The 22490-nt window shown below is 50.5% G+C and overlaps 7 protein-coding genes across 7 annotated transcripts; 4 read left to right on the forward strand and 3 right to left on the reverse strand.

Annotated features, from left to right (window-relative positions):
• Nucleotides 1-397: 397 nt before the first annotated feature.
• Nucleotides 398-2668, reverse strand: POX_c03610 (Multifunctional tryptophan biosynthesis protein; the record flags this gene model as incomplete). The annotated part of the gene is made up of 1 exon (XM_050112502.1): nucleotides 398-2668. One exon carries the CDS (start codon nucleotides 2666-2668, stop codon nucleotides 398-400), a length of 2271 nt encoding a protein of 756 aa, XP_049970058.1.
• A 403-nt stretch (nucleotides 2669-3071) lies between these two features.
• POX_c03611 (uncharacterized protein) lies at nucleotides 3072-8716 on the forward strand (the record flags this gene model as incomplete). Its single annotated transcript, XM_050112503.1, has 4 exons — nucleotides 3072-3139; nucleotides 3192-4119; nucleotides 4178-7285; nucleotides 7352-8716. The coding sequence occupies 4 exons, from the start codon at nucleotides 3072-3074 to the stop codon at nucleotides 8714-8716; spliced, it is 5469 nt and encodes a 1822-aa protein (XP_049970059.1).
• Nucleotides 8717-10081: 1365 nt separating this feature from the next.
• Nucleotides 10082-12118, forward strand: POX_c03612 (uncharacterized protein; the record flags this gene model as incomplete). The annotated part of the gene is made up of 4 exons (XM_050112504.1): nucleotides 10082-11139; nucleotides 11248-11539; nucleotides 11629-11732; nucleotides 11884-12118. 4 exons carry the CDS (start codon nucleotides 10082-10084, stop codon nucleotides 12116-12118), a joined length of 1689 nt encoding a protein of 562 aa, XP_049970060.1.
• Nucleotides 12119-12884: 766 nt separating this feature from the next.
• POX_c03613 (uncharacterized protein) lies at nucleotides 12885-13298 on the reverse strand (the record flags this gene model as incomplete). The annotated part of the gene is made up of 2 exons (XM_050112505.1): nucleotides 12885-13205; nucleotides 13260-13298. The coding sequence occupies 2 exons, from the start codon at nucleotides 13296-13298 to the stop codon at nucleotides 12885-12887; spliced, it is 360 nt and encodes a 119-aa protein (XP_049970061.1).
• Nucleotides 13299-15109: 1811 nt separating this feature from the next.
• POX_c03614 (uncharacterized protein) lies at nucleotides 15110-15491 on the forward strand (the record flags this gene model as incomplete). The annotated part of the gene is made up of 2 exons (XM_050112506.1): nucleotides 15110-15406; nucleotides 15456-15491. The coding sequence occupies 2 exons, from the start codon at nucleotides 15110-15112 to the stop codon at nucleotides 15489-15491; spliced, it is 333 nt and encodes a 110-aa protein (XP_049970062.1).
• Nucleotides 15492-16120: 629 nt separating this feature from the next.
• On the forward strand, nucleotides 16121-17337 carry POX_c03615 (uncharacterized protein; the record flags this gene model as incomplete). The annotated part of the gene is made up of 2 exons (XM_050112507.1): nucleotides 16121-16279; nucleotides 16459-17337. 2 exons carry the CDS (start codon nucleotides 16121-16123, stop codon nucleotides 17335-17337), a joined length of 1038 nt encoding a protein of 345 aa, XP_049970063.1.
• A 977-nt stretch (nucleotides 17338-18314) lies between these two features.
• POX_c03616 (Guanine nucleotide-binding protein subunit alpha) lies at nucleotides 18315-19732 on the reverse strand (the record flags this gene model as incomplete). The annotated part of the gene is made up of 4 exons (XM_050112508.1): nucleotides 18315-18358; nucleotides 18434-18990; nucleotides 19119-19461; nucleotides 19615-19732. The coding sequence occupies 4 exons, from the start codon at nucleotides 19730-19732 to the stop codon at nucleotides 18315-18317; spliced, it is 1062 nt and encodes a 353-aa protein (XP_049970064.1).
• Between the last annotated feature and the right edge of the window lie 2758 nt (nucleotides 19733-22490).

Here is a 22490-nt window from a genome sequence, read left to right on the forward strand (position 1 = left end):
ACACTTCCATGAGCATTCCAAGAAATGGGGATTATCACGCCAATGACGTTGCGCGAGATCTGTGGAAGTGCCGGGCTGGACGCAAGCCTAGCTAGACCACCAGATATTTAGTGCAGAACCTTGATATCCACTCAGCACACAAATGCCTGATTGCGGAGAAACAGCACAGCCTTAAGTGAATGACTGTTTAAGATTGCAAAAACTTCACTCAGATCCAATGATTCTAAACAATATTGCAAGGAAAATCGAGGACCATAATCTGTTACAGGCACCCGGCAAGCAAGAACACTAGACCGTGGTCTTGTTGATATTTTCATTATCTGCCAATCCGAAATAATTGAACATTCCATATCGTAGCGAAACATTCAGAATCATAAGTTCAAGCCTTGGGGGAAGTCTAGAAGGGAACACTTTTGGCAGCCTCCACAAAGGCACGAATCTTGCTGACATCTTGGACGCCATTGGTTTCCACTCCCGAGCTAACATCGATTCCGACAACTTTCGATCCCGCTTCGCCTAATCCCTTGATAATTTCAACAACATTCTCGGGATTCAAACCGCCAGCAAGGATGACGCGCAGGCCGTCGTCAGAGCGGAGAACCCTTTGCACACCATCCTCCTCGAGCAGCTGTCCAGAGCCACCCGCACCGGAGTCCAGCAGGGGAAGGGTATGATAGGCCCGGCGAGCTATTCCAAGATCCCCTGGCGCAAATTTGCGGATCACAGGGACGGGAATCAAACTCGACCACTCTAGTGGCTCAGATCCATGGAGCTGCACGACATCGAGCCCAAGTTTTTGTTGTTGGGTAAGAATATACGACAAAGGCTGGTTGAGGAACACGCCCACAAGCAGCGCACGACCTGGGTGCCGCAAAACTTTACAAGAATGGTCAAACCATTCGTGCGAGCAATCCTCCTCAACGTGATTTGATGAGAGACCCGCTGGTCGGGGTGTCGATTTGACTGTCTGTGAGATACGGATAGCAACCTCATCAGAAACCAGCCTGGATCGTCCCTGAACCAGGATGATGCCGATGAGATCAGCTCCAGCTTCGATTGCAGCCTTGGCTGCCTCCTCAGATCGGGTGCCGCATATCTTGACCAAGCGCGAGCGCGGTACAGACGATTCAACTGCTTCCGACGATCCACCTAGGAGGCGAGCGACGAATGCAGAGGTATCGGGTGCCCGCATGAGGGCCTCGCCAACGAGAATGGCCTTCACGCCGTCTTTCTTGTAAGCTTCAACATCCTGGGGCCCAGTAATACCACTCAAGGCGCAGACAATTGTGGTCTCAGGGACCTGGTCCATCAGACGGCTGGTTGTGCCAAGATCGACTTCAAAACTGGTCAAGTCGCGGTTGTTGACACCAATGACCTGAGAACCAAGATCAACTGCGATTTTCATCTCATCTGGGGTGTTCACTTCGACAAGAGGTTCCATGCCAAGACTGCGAGAATAGTTGAACAACCTGGTGAGGAGCTCAACGCTGAGCATCTTCACAATGAGCAGAACCGTGTCAGCACCAGCCAGACGCGCCTCCAAAATTTGGTACTCGTCAAAGACAAATTCCTTTCGCAAAAGAGCAGGTCGATTTGTGAGCCCTTCAAGGCTCTGGCGAACTGCCCGCAGATCGTCGATTGTACCCTTGAACCATTCGGGTTCCGTCAAAACGGAAATGACACTGGCGCCAGCCTTAGCGTATTCGCGCGCCTGGGCAGGAGCACAGACATTTGCTGAAATGATACCCTTGGAAGGAGATGCGCGCTTGATCTCTGCCATCAGAGATAAGGGGTAGGCAGACTGCCTTAGTCGATCGGGAAAAGAGATTTGCGGTGGCGCAATATTCAGGTCATAGGCAGCCTGGAGGGCCTCGGGACTCAATGCTGGAATCTTCTTCTGCTCCTCAACCGCATTTCTTCGATGGGCGTAAATCTTGTCCAGGATTGACAACTTTTTGTCCGCAGAAGGTGCTGGCTGAGGCGTTGGGCCGCCATTGTTTTCCCGCCAGGTACCCGCAGTCAGTTTCAGGAAGTTTCTGAACATTGTGCGTCCGTATTCAGTGAGAATGCTCTCAGGGTGGAATTGCACACCCTCCACTGTGAGTTCCTTATGCCTCACTCCCATGATCACGTTATTGCCGCTTCCGTCTTCGAGCTCAGCCCAAGAGGTCACCTCCATACAATCAGGAACTGTCGAATGAGTTCCTGCCAGAGAGTGATACCGGGTAACAGAGAGCCCTGCCGGCAACCCCTCATAGACGCCTTTGGCATCATGCTTCAAGACCGAGGTCTTGCCATGTAGAATCTCTCCGGTCACGTCGACTTTACCCCCAAAGCTGGTGATCATGCATTGCTGACCCATGCAAACGCCGAAGATCGGAATCTTTCCACTAAAGTACTTGATAGCTTCATTGCTCACTCCAGCGTCGGTCTCTGGATGGCCGGGCCCGGGGCTGATGACAAGTTGCGTTGGTTTCTTCGCGATCAAATCCGCCACGGTGACTTCATCATTTCGAAATACAGAGACAGTTGCACCCTCAAGCACAAGGTATTGATAAACGTTCCAGGTGAATGAGTCGTAGTTGTCGATCAAAATAACATTCGAGGCACTGCTGAGTTTCGCGGCTATCGTAGGATGGCGGGGTGAATGGTCGACAAGGTCCGCCATATTTGTATGTGGAGAGAGCAAAGAGCCCACAAAGATTCCGAAATTCACAAAAGGATAGAAAGATCAATCAAAGGAAGAGCCAATTGATATATAGCTCCAACACAATATTCAACTATTCACAGGGCACCACTCTCCTAACGTGGCGGTGACTCAATGGTAGGTACCCTCGGCGGCGGGACACACGCTAATTGTTTACCGCCCGGCATTAAATATCCACTAAACTAAGATAGGAAATGCGGATTGTTGACCGCAGACGCGCAGGCAGAGAGCTCAAGTTTTATCTCGAGCCAGGTCCTTCTGACAAGCTACAAGAGCCATAAAGGTGCAAGCAACTGCTTTACGCGCTGTCCGATATCGTCAATTCAAGCTTGAAAAATCTATGATGATCTGATTGTCTCGCCAAATGGCTCCCGTCCCGGAGGCCTATTTCCCGTCCCTGGACAAGTGCTTCTCTGGGGACACTCATCTTTTGTATGCTGCGTCAAGACTATTTTTCTGTCTCTCAAGTGCTGATTCTTTCCAGGTCATGGAGGAGAGCGTTTATTCATTTAAATGACCCAGAAACATTTACCGAGAATGGAGGTGTTGTTTCGGACTTCTTGTCGCATCCTGAAAGTGTCAAGCTGCTGTCGCGCAGCGTGAACTCCTTCCCCGAGCCGTCCTCCCAATCCAAGACCGACTTCACTTCAAAGACAGCGGCAATCCATGTGGAAACCAATACGAATGCCTCGCCGAATCTTGAGCAAATCAAAGCTGATGCGCAATGGCTCAGCGAAAAAGCCAAAATTGACGAAATATCAGCCCTACGTATTGTCGTTCTCGAATGGCAAACGCGATCTGCGTCACGCTTGACAAGCACATTTTCCAGCGAGGAGGCCACGAGCTTGGAAAGTGCGGCGGGTTCGGATAATTTGCGAATGTCCGTGGCTGGGCCTCACCTCGCAAGCATCTTGAAGGAGGCTATCAGTGATCCAGATCCGACTGCATTTGACGACGAAGGCAGCAGGCGCTCACGATTGCGAGCCTTGTACCTTTCGGAAAGAGTTCATCTTCTGAAGACGTCGCGGAAACTTCTTGCGCTTTCACAATACAATGCGCATAATGGGTCTATCCCTCTCGACACCGGCAAGGACAGTCTCTTGAAGCTAGGGTCTACACTCTTCCAAGAAAGATCCGTGGGTGAAGGCCTCCATAGACTTGTTGAGGATTGTATTTCTGCGATTCGAAAGCGACTGCAAGATCTTGACTCGACCGGTTCCTGGCTGGGAACAGCAGAAAGTGATCAGGAGACAGAAAACTCATGGAGGACTACCCTTGTGGAGGAGATTGTCCATATCTTGCAGATGATCTTCCACCAATTGCGTCAATCGCAAGCCATTCCTAGTGGACCTCTCCTTCTTTCGTGGCTCGAACTTATGCAAGATTACGATTTCCTGGAGAAGCTTCAAGTGGTGGGTTTTCGTGTGGTATCTCGCTTTCAAGTGATTCGCTAACCCTCTTGTTTCCCAGCCCTGCGATCAGCCCGTGGAGCTGCTCCTGCCACTTCAGTCATTTGTGTCATTGACTACCTTGGCTTTCTTCAAACTATCAGAGTCTTTTGAGGCCATTCTGAAAAGAAAAACACCAGAGGCGATTCCCTCAGCCCGTACGGCCTATTTCTTGTCCAAAGATACAATATCTAAGACGACAGAAATACTGGTCAATGCGACAATTCAAAATAGTACGGTTCATCTCGCCGGCTTTGCCTGGGGACTCCTTCTCAACACAATGAATGAGATGGCCACTGAAGAGAAGAATGCTCGGGAGCTGGAGCAGTTCAATAGTGCTGTGGACTCTTTCAACTCAAACAGACGCAATTCTGTGCCGTCTCGGGGGTCGGAAGATTCCATCTACGAGGTGCTGCTTGAAAAGGCCCGAACGCCTCATTTTGGCCCGGAAGATGCGATTAAGGTATTTACTTCCAGCGTTATTGCGGATTCGGTGTTTAGCCAGATCGCGACCTTGTCTGGCAAGGCAGGCTCGATGTCAGCTGTGGATGAGGAAATGACGTATTCATGCGTCCGGTTAGAGCTTCTCTCTCTAGTCGAGTTTACAACTTATTACCTCGATTACTCTCCGGAACTCATGGAGTCCGTTCTGGCAATTCTGAGCGGCACGTCTGAAGAGAAATGTTGGATTTCAAAGTCGACCTATGGACTCGACCAGGACCCTCGGACTGTCTTTGTCAGTAACGCCACACTGATGGAAAGAATCTTCCACATTGCTAGATCGAGGTTCCCCTACGAAACAGTTCCTTTTTTGAGGCTTTGTCGTGCGCTATCAAGTGGCCAGTCAGTCAATGATGACGGCATTCCACTGATCATGGATGAGCTTGAGAACATGGATACTTTTACCCAACTGGTCCCCCCCACTTTCCAGGGATACGAAACCCCCCCCCAGGATGAAAACGCCAATTTTGTCGCTCTTACGCGATCTCTTCCGATGATTGAGGGGCCTTCGCCTTCTCTCCACCCGCGTGAGCCGAACTCAAGCAACGCTTTGGTAGTCACCGGTTCCTCCGAATTGCCGACATCAACTATTGGCCAAGTGATATCCGAGTCCAAACCGGCAGTCATTATGTGGCAGCACCGATACTCGTGTTTGAGCTATCTAGGTAGTTGGCTTGAGGAGTGGAGTGAAAGTGGCGTAAATTCCCCTGATTGGGATGCCGAATCTGGCTCTGAAATTATTGCTCTTCTCGCAGATCTCGTTGCCAGCGCCCAAGTTGTACAGATGGAAGAATCTAGTGGCGCGACTGCCAGACGACTCTTGGAGATGGCCAGTGACGGTCTTTCTCGACAAGGCGATATCGTCTCGGTCATACTGGATATTTTCGAACGGCATTTACAAAGCGCCGGTACTCAGGGGAATACTGCCCAATCTTTGGAAATTATCATGGGTTGCATGCGATTCACTCAGGAAGTTCTCAAAATCCTCCCTGGCCGAGTTTGGCCTTTCCTCAGTCGGAGTAGTTTGATTGGGGCAGATGGGAAAGGAGGAGTCATGTCTGGTATCATCTCAGCAATGGAGATACCTTCGGGGGAGTATCCGTTCCTCTCCAGCTGCATTAATCTCTTTTCCGCCGCGATCGACGACACCGCATCCCGTGCTGTGTTACGAAAAAGCCCCGGTAGCGCTGCCAGCAAGTCAACCAATGTCTCTGATTGGAGTGCCAGTATCCCTTCGCATGTCATGAGGAGCATTATTCTTAATTTCACCAGAATCATGGTCGACATTTACAACAGCAACGGCAACTGGAGGTTCAACTTACCATCTCAACGTTTCAAGATCAATGAAATGCTAGCCGACTCTTTCGACCGCATCCTCCACTACGCCTTTGGAATCAGTGATGATGTGAAGCCCGAGACAAAACTCACCGGGGTGTTATCCTCGTCCGCTACCTACATCCTCGACATTCTCCGCCCTCGGTCTACTGCTGACCTACCCTTCAACCCGCTTCTCCGCTTAATCACAGAAGGCCTCCAAACCCCCCCTACTTTGCACCTTCGCTTCCAGAAATTAGTCGAAAGCCAGGTGATCTCGACCTTGAATCTCTGCATCAAATTGGTACAGGCAGCGCGCCTAGCCACTCAGCCGGCTACGTTACTGGAGGAACAGCTGTTCAAAGCTACCCCTGTGTTGGTGAAGCTTTACGCATTGCATGATGCTTACCGGCTCCCAGTCGTTGAGCTGTTGGAGCAGCTCGTCGTCGGCGCTGCTTTGGATCTCAACAATGAGCCACCATCGCTCGTAGGTCACCTTGGTGCCAAATCCTGCTGTCTATTCCTCGATGTGCTCTCACAGTTGGATAAGCCGCTTGCAGATGAAAATTTGTTGCTTTCAGTTTGGCGTCTGCTATCAAATTTCGTCAGCAAGCGCCAGCAGTGGCTTGCAGTGTTCATACTCACCGGTGCGTCTCCACGCCAGACACTGAAAAAGGCCGACAAGGAAGCAGGTCCGGCAATGCGAGGCACACCTTTCTTACACTTGGCGCTGGATAAGCTTGCCAACATTGAGCAAGAAGAACCTCAGGTTGCTCTCGCTCTCTTGGAGTTTGTTTCTCGTGCACAGGAGAATTGGCCATGGGCCACGCCACATCTGAAAAATCATCCACAGTTCTTTAACAGCATTGTCGGCTTTGTCTCAAAGCTGGAAATCGCGTCCATGCCCGTCACAGATCAAATCTTCTCCACGAGAATTGCCGCAGTTGTTGCTGATATCTGCGCAGTATATCTGCACTCAGCCAAAGAATTAAGGGACCGCAGCTTCATTAAGACGCTTATTCCACTTGTGCAGTGGTACAGTAAAGATGCCGTGGACGTCTCTGCCTACAACCACTCGTTGCACGCAAATTTGAAGAAAAACTTCGAAGCCCGGTATTCTGGCTGCAAACTCAGTGATTTCAAGCGAACTCCATTGACAGGTCGCGGTTTGGGACGCGAATATTACTATGACCTTGGTATGGGTCAAAAGTTGCTAGCGTTTGACTTTGCATGGAACGGTGGTCGTCGAAACCAAGGCTTTTCTGAGGAATTTGCACGTGCCAATATTAACTTGTCTTTAGTTGAGGCACAAGTGGTATGTCACCCCTCTCACTCCCTTTTCCATCAAATACGATTTGTGACCGTTGCTAATTTCAAGTAGACCCTCCTGCACAGCTGGAAGTTTTTTGCAATCGAGCATTGCGCTGATTTTATGCCCGATCGCCAAATCCAGCGTTCAATGGCCGTTGTGGTGCAAAATTGTCTGGAAGCCAACACTCGCAGCGCCCCTCCAGAGGCAATCTTTGAGCGTATCCAACAAGCCCGTGTAAGCTTTGCGCAAGCCCTTCTTCAACGTCTCGTGGAAGTGGGAGCCCACGGGGCGGAGGTTTTCAGTCTCTTGGAGACTGTCTATAAGACTCTGCGGGCCCGGCATCGAACTTATGAAGAAGCATTAATCAGCGATGATACTGAATATTATCGTTCGCTTCTGAATGTGCTCTTCTTGAGTCTTCAGTTCCACTTGCCAGGACCGAACCGAGCCAATCCTGAGGCTCTCAGCAAGCAGACTAGCGTTTCAAACGACTTGAGTGTGGTTGTTGAAATAGTGAAAACCGTCGTTGCCCAAGGTTTTAAATCACTCACCACCTATCTGCATGAACAACCGGAGAAGTGTGCTCCTAAGGATTTTGCTATCATCATCGCCATCCTTCAAAGCTGTCTTCAGGTCAAAAACGCGGACCGATTGTACGAGCATATTGCATTCCACCTTGCTGAAAATGACGTTGCACGCCACGCCACTACCTTGTTCTCATGGGCAGACCAGCTGACCGTGGCGGGTGATCCGATTTACGGAGAGCTCAGTGTCTCCATTCTTGTCAAGATGTCCACCCTTCCTTTGCTTGCTGAGCATTTGGCCGCCGAGGGCGCATTCATGAGACTTTCGACATGTCGCCTCACCAATGTCCTCCGACAGCCAAAAGGGTTTGGACCTTTCGACCCTATCCCCCGGCTTTACACCATTTGGACTGGGGGAATTCTTCCTCTATGCTTGAATCTACTCCACAACGTGGTGCGGTTCGCGCCGGAGGTAGCTGCATTCCTCAATCAATTTGAGGGCCAGCTGACCCGTGCATCTGAGTCTTTCTCTACGGCCCATGCGACTGCAGTGGCTCCAGGCCCAGCCGCACAATGGCTTAGCCTTAGTATGACTTCCGAAGCGTACTCGCTTGCGCTCATTTCATTCATCCTCGTCCGCTTCCGCGAAGCTGGTGCAAGTGCTGGACTTGACACACAGGCCATCCAAGAATTGAAATGGGACAAAACGCAGGTCAAGGAGGATATTGAAGAACTGCTTGGCCGACGCCCTGCTTTGCGCGCCCGCATTGTTGCGACTAATGAAAAGGAAGCCGAATGGTTCCGGCAGAAACCGTTGGACACTGGCTCCAGCGCAGAAAATCGACTGGAAGAGAAAGTTGTGGCAAGCCTGAAGGCAACGCTAGCTTGCTTGGGGGGCGAAGATGAGTAAGGGATATTCGATTGACATGGTGGAATTTGGTATGCTCTCTTGTCTATCTCCATTTGGGCCGGACGGGGTGTAACTTTCAATTTAAAACATTTTCTCCCTTTTCAATATGGGATCGTTATGAGTCCATTCAGGCCTTTTGAATTTCCCGCGTATTTTCAATGAAGCAACAACTCATTTGAGACGTATCTAAACTTGGGCTTGTAGGTGAATTTGAGTAAGCCTATTTTCCTACCAACACGTTACTACCAAATAATGTTAGAATTGCACTTCGTTTTATGAAACTAAGGTGTGTCCAAGTCTATCAAATTCAGCATTGGAGGCACTCACAGACTTACTCGTCTGCCTAGGTCAGTGGCGAAGCATATCCATATTAACACATACATTACTTTGTTCTTTCGATTGAACGTCTCATGCGTGCCGGGCTTTCAAGCTATCGTCCCGACAGAAGACGACTTGACAGGCACGAATATTGATCGCTTCAAGTGAATGACCGTAGCCCGCCCGGGAATCACAAAAAGAGAGCAAAAAGAATACCAAGCTCTAGTCTGGCGCAAATGGCGGAAAGAATCTCAAATATTTCATTCTACAGACCTAGGAGAGTCCTTCCATGATTTTCCATAACGAGGAGATCATATCAAACCCCGAACATAATCACAACAGGTAGTGTAATGGGTGCCGCCGCATGTAGCGGGCGGCAACACTATATTTACTACCCAAACCTGGAACCAACGCCACCGGACTGATCTACGTCAAGGTTTCACCCCTTAAAATTTCCAAAGTTTTTCACGAATCCCTAAGCCTGAGCTCTTGGGAAGGCTCAGAAAATTTATTGGGCATATTTGGTTTTTTTTCTTTGTGCATCGTCATATTGAATGTGTCGGTATGCAGATGGCCTACCTATTCGCAAATCGAGTCAGCACCCGAGGTGGACAAATCAGTACCTCGGATTTCCCCGCTTGCATAACCGACTCGAATGCGGGGAAAGCTTGCCACGCGCGAATTGTGATTCGGTCGTGTCTTCGTCTTTTGACTTTGGGATTGTCTGGGGAAATCAACTGGGTCGAGAGATTATGTTGGAGCATAAATCGGATGATGCTATGATTGAGCCGGTTAAGCGACGAGGGGCAAAGAAAAAAAAGGGGAAATGAGAAAAAGACTCGAGCGGAGTTGACTGTTCATCAATTGCCTAGATGAATACCTCTCGTCTTGCATATCTTTAGAGATTGGGACCTACCGATTTACTACTACCTAGCCTTCCATTCTGTTATAACTACCGGGTTGCAATATTTGATTGAAGCAATCTTATCCTTGTGCCAACTGTCTGACCCATTTGATCCATCTGTGCTTTCCGTCTAGATCGACACCATGCCGTACAAATCTCGTTGGACAATCGATTGTCCCAACACAAATCTTGCCTCCTTATTGTTGATCTCTCCGACGGCACCGCTGTCTCAGACAAAACCATGCTTTCTCGAGGCCGCCCGTGCCGATACTCATTACTTCACTCCTCATGACTTTCGACTATGGAGCCAGCGGTTCGCGGCCGGTTTGCGCAAAGCCGGTCTCCAACCGGGCGATCGCGTCCTATTATTTTCGGGAAATGACCTTTTCTTCCCCGTCGTTTTCATGGGCATCATCATAGCTGGTGGCATCTTCACCGGCGCCAACCCCACTTATGTAGCCCGTGAGCTGGCCTACCAGCTGGAAGATAGTGGTGCAATCTTCCTGATCTGCACTGCTGGAAGTCTAGATACGGGTATTGAAGCTGCGCAGATGGCTGGGATGGGAAAAGACAAGGTATTTGTCTTTGACAATGCCATTTTTGACGGACACGGAGAAGGGCAGAAGGGATGTCCATATTGGGGGGACTTGGTTGCTTCGCCGCAAGAAGGACACGGATTTGCGTGGAAAGAACTCAACACGCCTGAATTGGCGGAAACCACCACGCTTGCGCTCAATTACTCATCGGGTACGACGGGCCGTCCAAAGGGCGTCGAGATCACGCATAAGAACTATGTGTCGAACATGCTGCAGTACACATATATGAGCACTTTATACCCGGACTATGAGGCGCGAAGAGCTCGCGCTCGCTGGCTATGCTTTCTGCCCATGTACCATGCCATGGCTCAGAATATCTTCATCGCAGCAGCCTTGTGGCGTGGAACACCGGTATACATCATGCCCAAATTTGATTTCATCCAGATGCTGGAGTATACGCAAAAGTTCCGCATCACAGACTATATTTTGGTGCCTCCGGTGGTGGTCGCCTTGGCGAAGCACCCCGCCGTGAGAAAGTACGACCTGAGCAGCATTGAGAGCGTGGGCAGCGGCGCCGCACCTTTGGGGAGAGAGGTGTGCGCTGAGGTCGAAAGGCTCTGGCCAGAAGGGAAAATCAACATCAAGCAGGGATGGGGGATGACCGAGTATGTTCGCCCTGAGGATTTTGTGTTTTGATCCTGATCGTGTGGTTTCGCAACGTTGTCACACAGAGTCGGACACGCGGAAAATATCTGCTAACGTGGTTATGCAAGGGCGACCTGTTCCATTCTGGGCTGGGATCCCCGTGAAAATAGTACTTCTGCATCGGTTGGCGAACTCAACGCCAACTGCGAAGCCAAGATCATGGCAGATGATGGTGTCACTGAGATCACAGAGCGAAACAAGCGAGGAGAGCTATGGGTGCGCGGTCAGAATGTCATGAAGGGTTACTGGCGCAATTCCAAGGCAACCAAGGAGACAAAAACTGAAGACGGATGGCTTCGGACTGGAGACGTCACCTATGTCGATGATGACGGCAAATTTCATGTCGTGGATCGTATGAAGGTGCGTCGAAACGAGAGACATGATCATCTCGCGCAATTTCTCTTTGCGGGGCTTATCCAGACAGACGCTGATCACTCTCACACATGCAGGAATTGATCAAGGTCAAAGGTAATCAGGTCGCCCCAGCTGAGCTGGAGGCGTTCCTTCTCGAACACCCCGCCGTGGCAGACGTGGCAGTGATTGGTGTCACAATGTGAGTGCTGCAAATTTCCTTTGCTGCTATGTGGCCTCATTCTGCGCCGTCGCACACAGTTAAACCCGAAACTTATGCTCTTGACTCATGCCAATCATCGTGGCTGTAGTCATGTATGGACTCTGTTGCTGACATGTGGGACTTGACACAGAAACAACGACGAGCGCCCTCGAGCGTACATTGTTCTCAAGCCTGGGCATTCTGCGACCGCCGAAGACATCATCAAGTTCATGAACGGTCAAGTCTCCGCAACCAAGCGTATCACCGGCGGGGTGATTTTTTGTGACGCTATCCCCAAGAATCCCTCGGGCAAAATTATGCGGAGGACGCTACGCGACCAGGCAGCAGCGGAGCTCAAGCAGAGCAGTGCAACTGCTAAGCTATAGGAACGCTCTCGTGTGAAGCAAATAGCGGGGTACAAGGTGCAGCAGAGGATAGTGTACTCGGCGATGATCACGCCAATTCTACTCGAGCGCCACTTTGTGGTTGATAGAAATCCACTGACTGAGAGATTGATGGTTGCCTCGAGTACTTAATTATCATGAAGCATTCAAATTCCTGGAGCAGCACTTTCAGTCGTGCGTGATTCGCGAAATTTCAATATGATGGCGTGCAGGTTCACGAAGCGGCTGAAAAGGCCCGGTCACGCGTCGCTTACACGCAAGGGATCTGGGGAGATCATCATGGTTGTAGATTTGGCCTCGGGGAGTATCCCGGAAACTCGGTACAAAGTTGTAGTCAGTAGATTCCTCCGAGAAGGACAGTCTTGCAATGACTCGGATGACCAAGGCGCAGTTGACTGAAATGGTCAGACAAAGTTCCTCAACTCGCCTTGGGCACAGCCAGCCTCGGATCTCAGCTCAAGAAACTCTCGCAATCTGCGATCGGCAGGACAGAGATCGACCGCGATCTTCAATGCTCCAATCGGGGGGCATCCAGACCCCTACGTACAGTGACGGGGACGCTCTCGAAACCAGGCGGTCAAGTTTCTCCAAACTCACCAAACAGTTGCTTTATCCTTGTTTGAGATGCAAAGGAAACATTAAACTTCCATAGCCTGAGTTCATTCGTCAACAAAATATTGGGATCACAAAGCCTAATTTTGGCCCTCTGTGCCCCTCCATCGCGGCGGCGTACCAGACTCATCAGTGATCAAGTGACTGCGAGGCTCGAGCAGTCCAGTGCAGCCACGCCATGACGACAGATCGACGCCGCAGAGGTTTGCGTTCTGCTGGTCAAAACCTTTGATCCACAGTCAAGCCTGTGGATCTTCAGCCGCTTGCCCTTCGGCCGTGTGGACTTGATCGTATATTTGAGAGGTTGCGATGTCCACGAAGCTTCCTCATCGACAAGAACTAAACCATTCGGGTTGTCCCAGGAGAAGGCACTTGCACCCATGTCACTCGTGAGGCTCACAGCTGCACAGAGTTCCATTGTCAAGAGCGGACTACCAGAGTCTTTGCCCAAGGGGATCTAGATCACCAAACTTTACTCTTCGAATGTGCTTGGACTTGAGCGCTTTCTCACACAGGGATCCGGCTTGCAGAGCTTCTGTGTTGCCGCCATGAGTGGCGTTGTCAAGATGCAGCTGAAACCCCGGACGTGGCTTGGAGCGAGGGCAGCTGGATGTCGCTTGAATTTGCCCCATCAGCTGCCAATTGGGATCTTTGGCTGATCAGGTCTCTGGTTAGCGCGGCTCCAACGCCGCGCTAAAGTAGCATTGTGGATGCTGTTGGGTGTAAAGTTGTCAAGTGGGTGGTCGGGGGAGAGTCCAGGCGGTGTGGGGACACTGGCGATTGAAGTGCATCGAGTCTGAGGACTCTCTTACTTCAAGATCAACACTCTTGTCCGTGAGCCTAGGTAATGACTAGTGAGTCAATATCGCAGTATCTAGTATTATGTACTGCAACGTACGGAAAGCAGCACAGCAATCCAGTACAGCGGCGCATGAATCTGGCGGCCTTCTGCCCGGATCAAGCAAGGGAAAAAAATTATATTCAGAATGCAGCCAAAGCTTAACTCTTAGAGTCGGCAAGAAAAGAACCGAGCCAGATGCCGTCGACTGAGCGAATATGTGCTCATTGACAGCACACACTAGTCTGATACACGACAAACCGTCCAACGACTGTGTAAACATGCGTTTGACAGGTGAGTTCCGTCCCTTCGGAATCCTTCTCTGGACGTCCTCAAGACCCTGGGCGACTTTTGGTGGGTACCACCTAGATATTCCAACGTGAGGTTTTGTGTATATGATCTGGAAACAGGATGATCCTGATTTTGCTACCATCACCTGGAGGTCTAACTCTTAAGAAAATAAATATTCCTGGATGTTCAATTCTACATTTGGGCCAAGGAGGTTCCCATCAAGGTTGGCCCTCTTTCTGCCAACATGACGAGGTAGATCGGGTTGTGGCTGGCTGTCTTGATGAGACCTCGTGTCACCCGGTTTCCATCTGCATCTCTTAGGCTTTTTGACCCATCCCCTTAATAAGTACTCAAGCTGCCACTCTTAGTGGGGGTACAGGTCCCTTTTACGAAGTGAATGGGTCTACCTGATTCACAAAATTCACTTGATCCATGAATCTGTCATGTTTTGGAAGCTTACAGGTTCAGTTGTCCCAAATTTCACCCATATCTCAGCCCTTGGGGGTTTATAAGAAGCATACACGCTAGTCTGATCCCCGAGTCTCTGGTCTTATTTTTTTAGCGTTGGATCCCATCGAAGAGGCGGAAATATAGAATTCCTTCGAACCTCTCTTTTCCTCTTATCCTCAGGCCACGACGGTGTTTCTCGCCCCCTCTTTCTCTCCCTCCAGGCGCAGTATAAATCTCGTCAGTATCCCCCCTCCGTTTGTTTCAGACTTCAACCCCTCTAAGATCTGAAATCTAGTCTGCTTCCAGTATTCATCTTGGCTGCTCAAAAGGAACAATTCCTTGTGCATGAAAAGATTCCAAAATCTAGACAAAAACATTGTCAGTCTTGTCGTGAGGTTGCATCCAAATCCGTTGATGTCTCGAAACTGGACAAGTCTATGAACTTCTTTTTTTCTGTTCCGAACCACTTCGCCAGTCGCTACGAAGCTCTTCAGATCTCTGCTAAAGTGGTCATCCCCCCACTCACGTCCTTGTCCGCGTCACCAGCCTCTCTCAACACAATGACTCCGAGTGGTCAAGATCATAGATCGCCTTTAGCCCTGGATTGCCTCCACAAGATTTCCATCGCACGCACATTATCAACACGCCTCAGCCTAGTGCTTCTCGGTCTCGCATTGTTCCTGTTACTTTGCAAATACACCACACGTTATCGGCGTGGCCAGAGAAGAGCACTGGAATCTAATCCCCACGAAGTCTGCGTAAAGAATTCAGTCGCATACACCATGGACGCCATGGATATGGAAAAGGGCAATCTGGATCATCCAGCAATCGCCGACATCCCGCCACTCCCTTCAGCTCGTGACATCCTGAGACCACTCTCGCAGGACGGCATTTTTCTATCCAGCGGGGCGGTGGCGGCGCAAGCTCTGAAGCTGATGCAGACGGATAAGGCATCCCCGTCTTCTCCGGAGACGAGTCCACCGCTGCACCTGGGGTCTGATCAGCGTGACCAGATTGGTGCAACTGTGCAGAAGTGCAGTGAGGTGGTGCAGCAGATATGCGAGAAGGATGGTGATGGCGTGCGGACTTGGCGACGGGTGGTGATGGAGTATAGCTGACATGGCTCAGCTGTTTGATGCCAATGAAGATGGGGATGGCGTCTAGTGGCAAATCCATCTGTCTCGGTCGTGTCTTTCCTTTTCTTTTTCTTCTTCTGTTCCCTTGCCTTTTATTTTTGTTTGAAATCATCCCATAGGTCTACGAGAGTGAATCGAGATGAACTAAAGAGCTACCGCATGCATACAGTACTTGTCATGATTGCTGCATTTTCCTCCCTGACTCTGACCAGCGAGTCGCGCCTGGCCCGGGCTTTGAGAGTCGGGCGTTTGTGCGAATTTCTGGGAAGCTGCTCTGAAATAGCGGCCTTCCTGATTCTTAGACTAGAAGGACTATCTATATAACACATTATACGTGTTGAACAAAGCAATTCTATCAATCCTACAACAATAAGTGAACAGTCAATATTTCGAATTCCTCAATGGCGAATATTCACAGTCGGTCCTTCTCACATACTTCGGTCCTGTCGAAACTCCGAGTCCTCAGCTGCGGCGGGAACTGACCGCCGCCCAAGGCTCGCTGAGTCAGCATCACATGGCGGGCACTGACCTGAAGGCGGCGGGCTGTCGCAACAACCGGTGGCATCTTCCCAAGTCGGGTCAGGGTTGAATGCGCGAGCGCTGAAACGAATCTACCACTGCCACTGCTCTCTCACAAGGTCAAACCAGCTCTTCAAAATGACAGTCACTGCATTCTCCATATCAGACTCTTCTCCTGAATTCACGCTCCTCAATGTCGCCCGACTATTCACTCGATTAGAACACAACCTCCTCAACCCGGGCTCCGAGCTCCACACCCTTCACAAATCCGAACTTCAACGTTTACGGGTATCCAAGGTACGTAGAGTCGTCGCTCGCTTTTCATCGCTGATTAGATCAAAGTGACAGCGGCCACTTGAAATAACTCTGTGCTATCATGACTGCTGCACTTCTTTTCCTTCGTCCCAACCATTGCACCAAACAAAGTGTACTTTGAACGCCAACTTATACATCTATGCTGACCACTTTCCACCCAGAACGTCGAATATGCTCGTGCTCTACTTTCTCAGCTTGAGCGTTCTCTCCCCCAAATCAAATCGGTCGATCAAAGGCATGAAGCGCAGTCGGAAATTGTGCGCGATCGACAATTGCTCAAACGAATGCAGATCGTCCTCGGCGAAGAAGAGTCCCGCACAAGGGAAGACGGCGACGATGACACATCAGGCGACCTTGACGAGGAATGGAAGGATTTATTCAGCAAGCCTACAGCTGAACAAACCACAACCCCACCATCGAGCGATGCTCCATCCAAGGATGATCTCTCGGTCGCGCAAAAAGCCGAGACTGATCACGCAAAAGCGACGACCTCTACGAGTGCAGCACAGCTACAAGCGACAACAAATACCAACACATCGTCTGTATCTGCATCCGCAACCGCCTCCGCGTCCGAGTCCGCACCTGCCGAGCCCACGTCTACTTTGCGCAATCGGAACGTAAGCCAGAATCAGCCCATCACTTCACTCCCCACAGCCACATCCACCGGTAGCAATGTCCAGCAGAACCAGACCTCAGTGTCAAATTCAAATCTTTCGTCCAAGGAGGATGCTCTGAGCGCAGCTCGTCTTGAACAAGAGGACCTCACGGGGTCTCTCCTCTCCCTGGCCAGTCAGTTGAAAGCGTCTTCGCAGTCCTTCCAAGCAACCCTGGAGAATGAGAAGTCTGTGCTGGACCGCGCGGTGTCGGGGATCGACAAGACCAGTAGTACGATGGAAGCGGCGGGGCAGAAGATGGGGATGCTCAGACGGATGACGGAGGGGAAGGGCTGGTGGGGACGGATGATGCTATATGCATGGATCTTTGGCCTGTGGGTGGTTGCGATCTTGATTGTCTATGTTGGGCCCAAGTTGAGGTTTTGAGGAATTCGGTGTCTCCCTCGGGGAGCGTCGCACTGCTGGTCATGTGTTCCGATGCTCCTCAAAGAATGCAAATAATAGATATCATGTCGGCTTACATTTCTAATGAAGAACTCAGACTCACTAGCAGAATGCGCTGATGTGAGGATCGACAAGAGTCCATTCAACAAGACATTTCTTCGCCCCATAAGCGTTCCAAACTTCTTTATCGCAGCCGCATAACAGACTCCTATGTTCAGGTACCAAAAAAATTTATTAAGTCGGAAACCCGAGGAATTGATTCTTGTCTGACTATAACCCAACGACCGACCGGGCATGACACGTGAGAAGAGACATGAAAAATTCCGCATAGAGCCCATCTCGTGCCCCTGCGCATCTGCCTACCCGAATTGACTTTCTGGAGTAATCGGCGGACGCACGAGCAGGAGAACAGAACAAGGCCGTGGACGGTATGGTTACATACAAAATTTGAGAGAAAAAAAAATGGGGGTGGGGGGGGGGGGGAGCAGGGGAATGTCAGACAATGAGAACAACGGGAAAGGTGACAAGTGAAACAGGCAAGAGAAATAGATGAGAGGATATCCAGCATTTCAATCAGACACACGAGGGCAAAGGCATAGAAAACTAAAAAGAGATAAGACGGCGGAGAGCGGTAAGGAAAAGTGAGAAGGATAAAAAAAAGAAAGATTGTTCCTCCCCCAAGTGCAGTTCCTGTAGCGCGTCATCGAGAGCAGGGAAAGCAGAACCGGCTAGAAAAGAGAAGAAGAATCGTGTCGATATGAGTGGGTGGAAGAGATTAAGACGAGGGTGCGCGCACGCGGATAAGATGGTGACAGATGAAATCGAGAAAATATGTTGAACGCCGGGGGGTTTCTGTAATGGAGGACGAAGCTTTTGGTCACATCTCGGCAGACAGGCCGATAAATGTTGACACATGCGATCTAGATTCAACACACCGCAACATCCATACAGGAGTTTCATTAGATCAGACCACAGAGACGGAGGTTCTCCTGGATGATGATATCTGGAAAAGACACCCACGTTAGCACAACCACATCCGAATGGCAAGAGAGCGAGATTAGGAAGAGCTGTTACGTACCGTTGACAGCTGCCATGACGAATCGAATTTGGGTGGTGTCAGTGGCACAGGTGAAGTGGGTGTAGATCTGCTTCTGCTCGGCCTGGTTGAGGGACACGAAACGGTTGAGGATGTAGTCGCAGGCAGCGGCGTAGTCGGCGCCCCCCTCGTAGTCAGGGAAGTAGTTCTTCATGGGGCTCACGGGCAGCTTCTCCTTGAATCGGTCGATCTTGTTGAGGAAAAGAATGATTGAGGTCTTGACGAACCAACGAGAGTTGCAGATGGAATCGAACAAGGTGAGAGCTTCTTGCATACGGTTGACGGTCTCATCCTCGAAGAGCAACTGATCGTATTCGGAGATGGCGACCAGGAAAAGAATGGTTGTGACGTTCTCAAAGCAGTGAATCCACTTCTTACGCTCGGATCGCTGACCACCCACATCGAACATACGGTAGGTCAAATCGCCGATGATGAACGTAGTCTCGGTGATACCAGTAGTCTTGACACGAGAGCGGAGCACATCCTGATCGGTGGGGAGGTAGTCGGGTTGCGCAATGCGGTCAATGGCGTCGAAGTAGCTGTGATCTCAAGTTAGCATCTGGATTCGCGAGGGGGACGGTCTTCATTGTACCCTCCCCACGAGGCCCCAAAGAAAGACCGTCATGAGAGCAGGTAGCTGGGGAAAGGGCCACACAAAATGACTTACTACTTGGCAGAATCGTTCAGCTGGTACTCGCGGGAGCGCTTGAAGCAGTCCTGAACACCAGTGTCGCGCCACAAGGCAGCAATGGCTGTTCCGACCTCGGGGGGAATGCTGTCGCCTTCGATCTGGGCAGGCTGCATGAAGATAGTCTGGACGTGGTACTCGTTGCGCGCATCCTCCAAGGGCAACTCCAGGGACTCCATAGCTTCGAGAATGACTCGCATAGACTGGACGGTGTTGCTGTAAATGATTTCCTTGAATGACTCGCGTTCATCACGGGAGTAGCCACCCTCGTGGATCAACTTCATCTGCTTCAAGATGGTCGATTTTCCAGATTCACCAGCACCTGAATTGTGCAAAGACACTGGTTAGCCAAGGTTTTCATTACTCGACCAACGATCGCGCAGGTATTGGTTCCTTTTCCGAGTCACGTCTTCGTCCAGGGGGGGGGGGGGGGGGGGGGGAGGAGAGAAAGTGGTAGGGGAGAGTTGATCCATACCAAGAAGCAGCATCTTAATCTCATTTCGTTGCAACATCTTGTCGCGCTTGAGCTGGTTCTCAATTTCCTCATTCCGCGCCTTCCCCTCCTTATCCTCGGTACTCATGCCACAACCCATGATAGCGGTTGTCCGGGGTTGACGTTAAACGAAAGTAGAAGTGATAGTAGAGCGCAAAGTCCAGTGGACTCTTGATGTCGGAGCACGTGAACAAGGGGGACTGTACAGGCAGCGTGGCAGATGGTCAGCACAAATTGAGGTCTAGCGGCGGTTGTCTGTAGTCTGACTCTCGGCTTTCCTTTTCTCGCTCCTTGTCCCGGGTTGGGTTTGATGAGGGACTCGACGAAGATGGTACACGTCTTTGAAGAGCCAACGTTTCAGGATTGCAATCCGGGTGGACGCAAGGGTTGAAACGGTGTGTTTGTGTGGATGATAAGAGGGTCGGTGTTCTCCCCACAGGATTCGCAGCAGAGAGCAGGAGCGAGAAAAAGCTGACGAAAAAAGGAGACCGGGTGCGCGAGCAAACGAAAAGAGGGAGGCACAAGAGGTGGCCGCTTGCGCTGGGAGCGAATACGTACCGAAAAGGGTGCCCTCGTTGGTGATGGCAAAGGGTGCAAATGACGGATAAAAAGACACGCGAGAAAGGAATGGATTCAAGGGCCTGAGAGGGGTATAGTGGGAAGAAGAATAGAAGAAAGGCCGAATTCTCCAGCTGTGAAAGGAAGGGGAAGATGGGAGCAGAACTGCAGGTAAGGGGGATTTTTGGGAAGGAGCCACGGCGGAGGGAGAATTAGGAAATTCGGAAATTTCGAGTCTTGAAAAGGGGGATACACGGGTAATACACGTACCACCGGGAGTCAGGGACCAGGTCAAGCACCACAGCCGTATCGGTTGGAACATGAGTGCTAGGCGACTTGCTTCATTTCTGATGTATTAGTAGTTTTCTTATTCATTGCTTATGTTCATTATAACGCCTTCTAGCAGACTAATGACCTGTTTACAAATATCGTAGTATGTACTTTAGTGACACAATTGGCAATGGACAAAGCAGAGTGTTGAGGAGGACAGAAGTGCTAAGACCAACCACTCGATCAACAGCACTGGAGCAAGTGACAGTATAATCAGCGGGAGGGGACCCTGTGGTTTGAAGTTCGGCGCCGAAGAGCTTGGTCACTGGCATGGCTCAGGGGAGGGCGCTGGATGATTTAGGGGCACAAGTGGAAGATCACGATACCGTCCGGGTGAGGATGGAGACTTCGGCGACTCTGCAATGATCACTGCCGCCCGCCCAGCCGCCTGAAATTGGCATCAAATGGCCCGAGATGGAGGCGTTCCGAGGTGGACGTGGAATCCTACCGTACGTGGATGTGACGAGTGAGATGGTACGGTTCTTGGGGGCAATACAATACAGGACTATACTAGACCAGTTTGTGTCGCCGCCGTCCGTGGATCGTGGGCCAATTTGGCATCACTGGGGGCCATCTGAGTGATTTAATTGGCTCAATGAGTGGATATCATCTCTTTTTCCGTGTCCAGGTTTGAACCAATGACGAGTCTGCAAGAGGCCCCCCCCCTTTGTTCGATTGTGTTGCGATGGCTGTCCACTTGGCCCCCATCGGGGGGGGGGGGGGGACTCTGGTCTCTGCATGGAGGTCTGCAGTCTGCAACGCTTGTATCCTGAAACTATCATGCACACAGACCGGGGATTGCTGCGGCGGAGCGCTGATTCATAGTGTTCGGGACGAACAGGCTGCACCCTGCACGTTCCTTGAATCACTTACGGAAGCTACAAGGGAAACTTAGAAAGCTAGTTAGTCTAGCGGATTGGGTAGCGTCGAGACGGGAGTCGTGAATTGAAAAAAAAAAAAAAAACCTGGTGGCGTACCTGGTTTGGTTAGCCTGCAGCCCAGTCTCATTCTTCAGTCTCGCCAAAGAGAGCAGAATGGGTCTTGGGTGTATTCACATACAAAATCCCGTCAGGCCATCCGTTGGTTGCCTCAGATGTTCTTGACGAAGGCAGGCCTTTTTGTCCAATGCTTTCTTCAATGCGGTTCTAGACTGGATCGGAAGGGGGTCTACTATAGAGGCCGTGGCACTCTTGATCAGAATAATTGACAAACAACTCGGAGAGATCTTAAATGAACCTGTCTACCGTAATATCTTCGTGCGTGGGAGATCCGTCCATAAACACATGTTCTAAAGGTAGATCCAAAGTGATGCTCGAATGTGCCTTGCTGAACCGAAAGGTACTATAATCAGGTTGTTTCTGTCGAGGCACGAGTCACGATCCACGGGCCTGGAAATGAGCATCAAGCACGCAAGCAGTGTCCACCAAGCGCCGTCTGGGTGGGAAAACTGAATGTCATGACATGCCGATCTTTCTGTGGGGGGTCGAGTCATGTCAATTGGATTGTTTAGTGCACAGGTGGCTTATCAGATGATCCATCAATTTTACATTGAGGTGACTACTGGGCCAACGGCAATGTGAAATGATGTCAATCAGGGCAAAGCCCAGGGGGCAGACCTCCAGTGTCGTTCTTCAAAACCATGTGTACGTCTGGAGAGACTGCCTTAGATAGGCTTGTATGCAGCTGGAGTGTCTTCACTGTCCTACTGACCCGTGTACGTACTATGTAATCATTTGCCCGTTGCTACTGTACAGCCGTGAGATCCACAGCGACTCTAAAGGGATCTCAGGATATGAAATTCAGTTCAAGAGCCCACCTGATGGCAAATCCCCCATCTGAGAAAAGTTTGATGGCCAACGTTTACCTTGATCTAACGTAGATCGGTCGCACCAGAATCGGCAATTCCGATCGAGCTGAAACAGTCGTCTACTGGTCGCTGTATGCTTGTCCATGCGAACAGTGTAACTGGG

Source organism: Penicillium oxalicum, chromosome III (genome assembly GCF_001723175.1).
Source record: "Penicillium oxalicum strain HP7-1 chromosome III, whole genome shotgun sequence".
Taxonomy (NCBI): domain Eukaryota; kingdom Fungi; phylum Ascomycota; class Eurotiomycetes; order Eurotiales; family Aspergillaceae; genus Penicillium; species Penicillium oxalicum.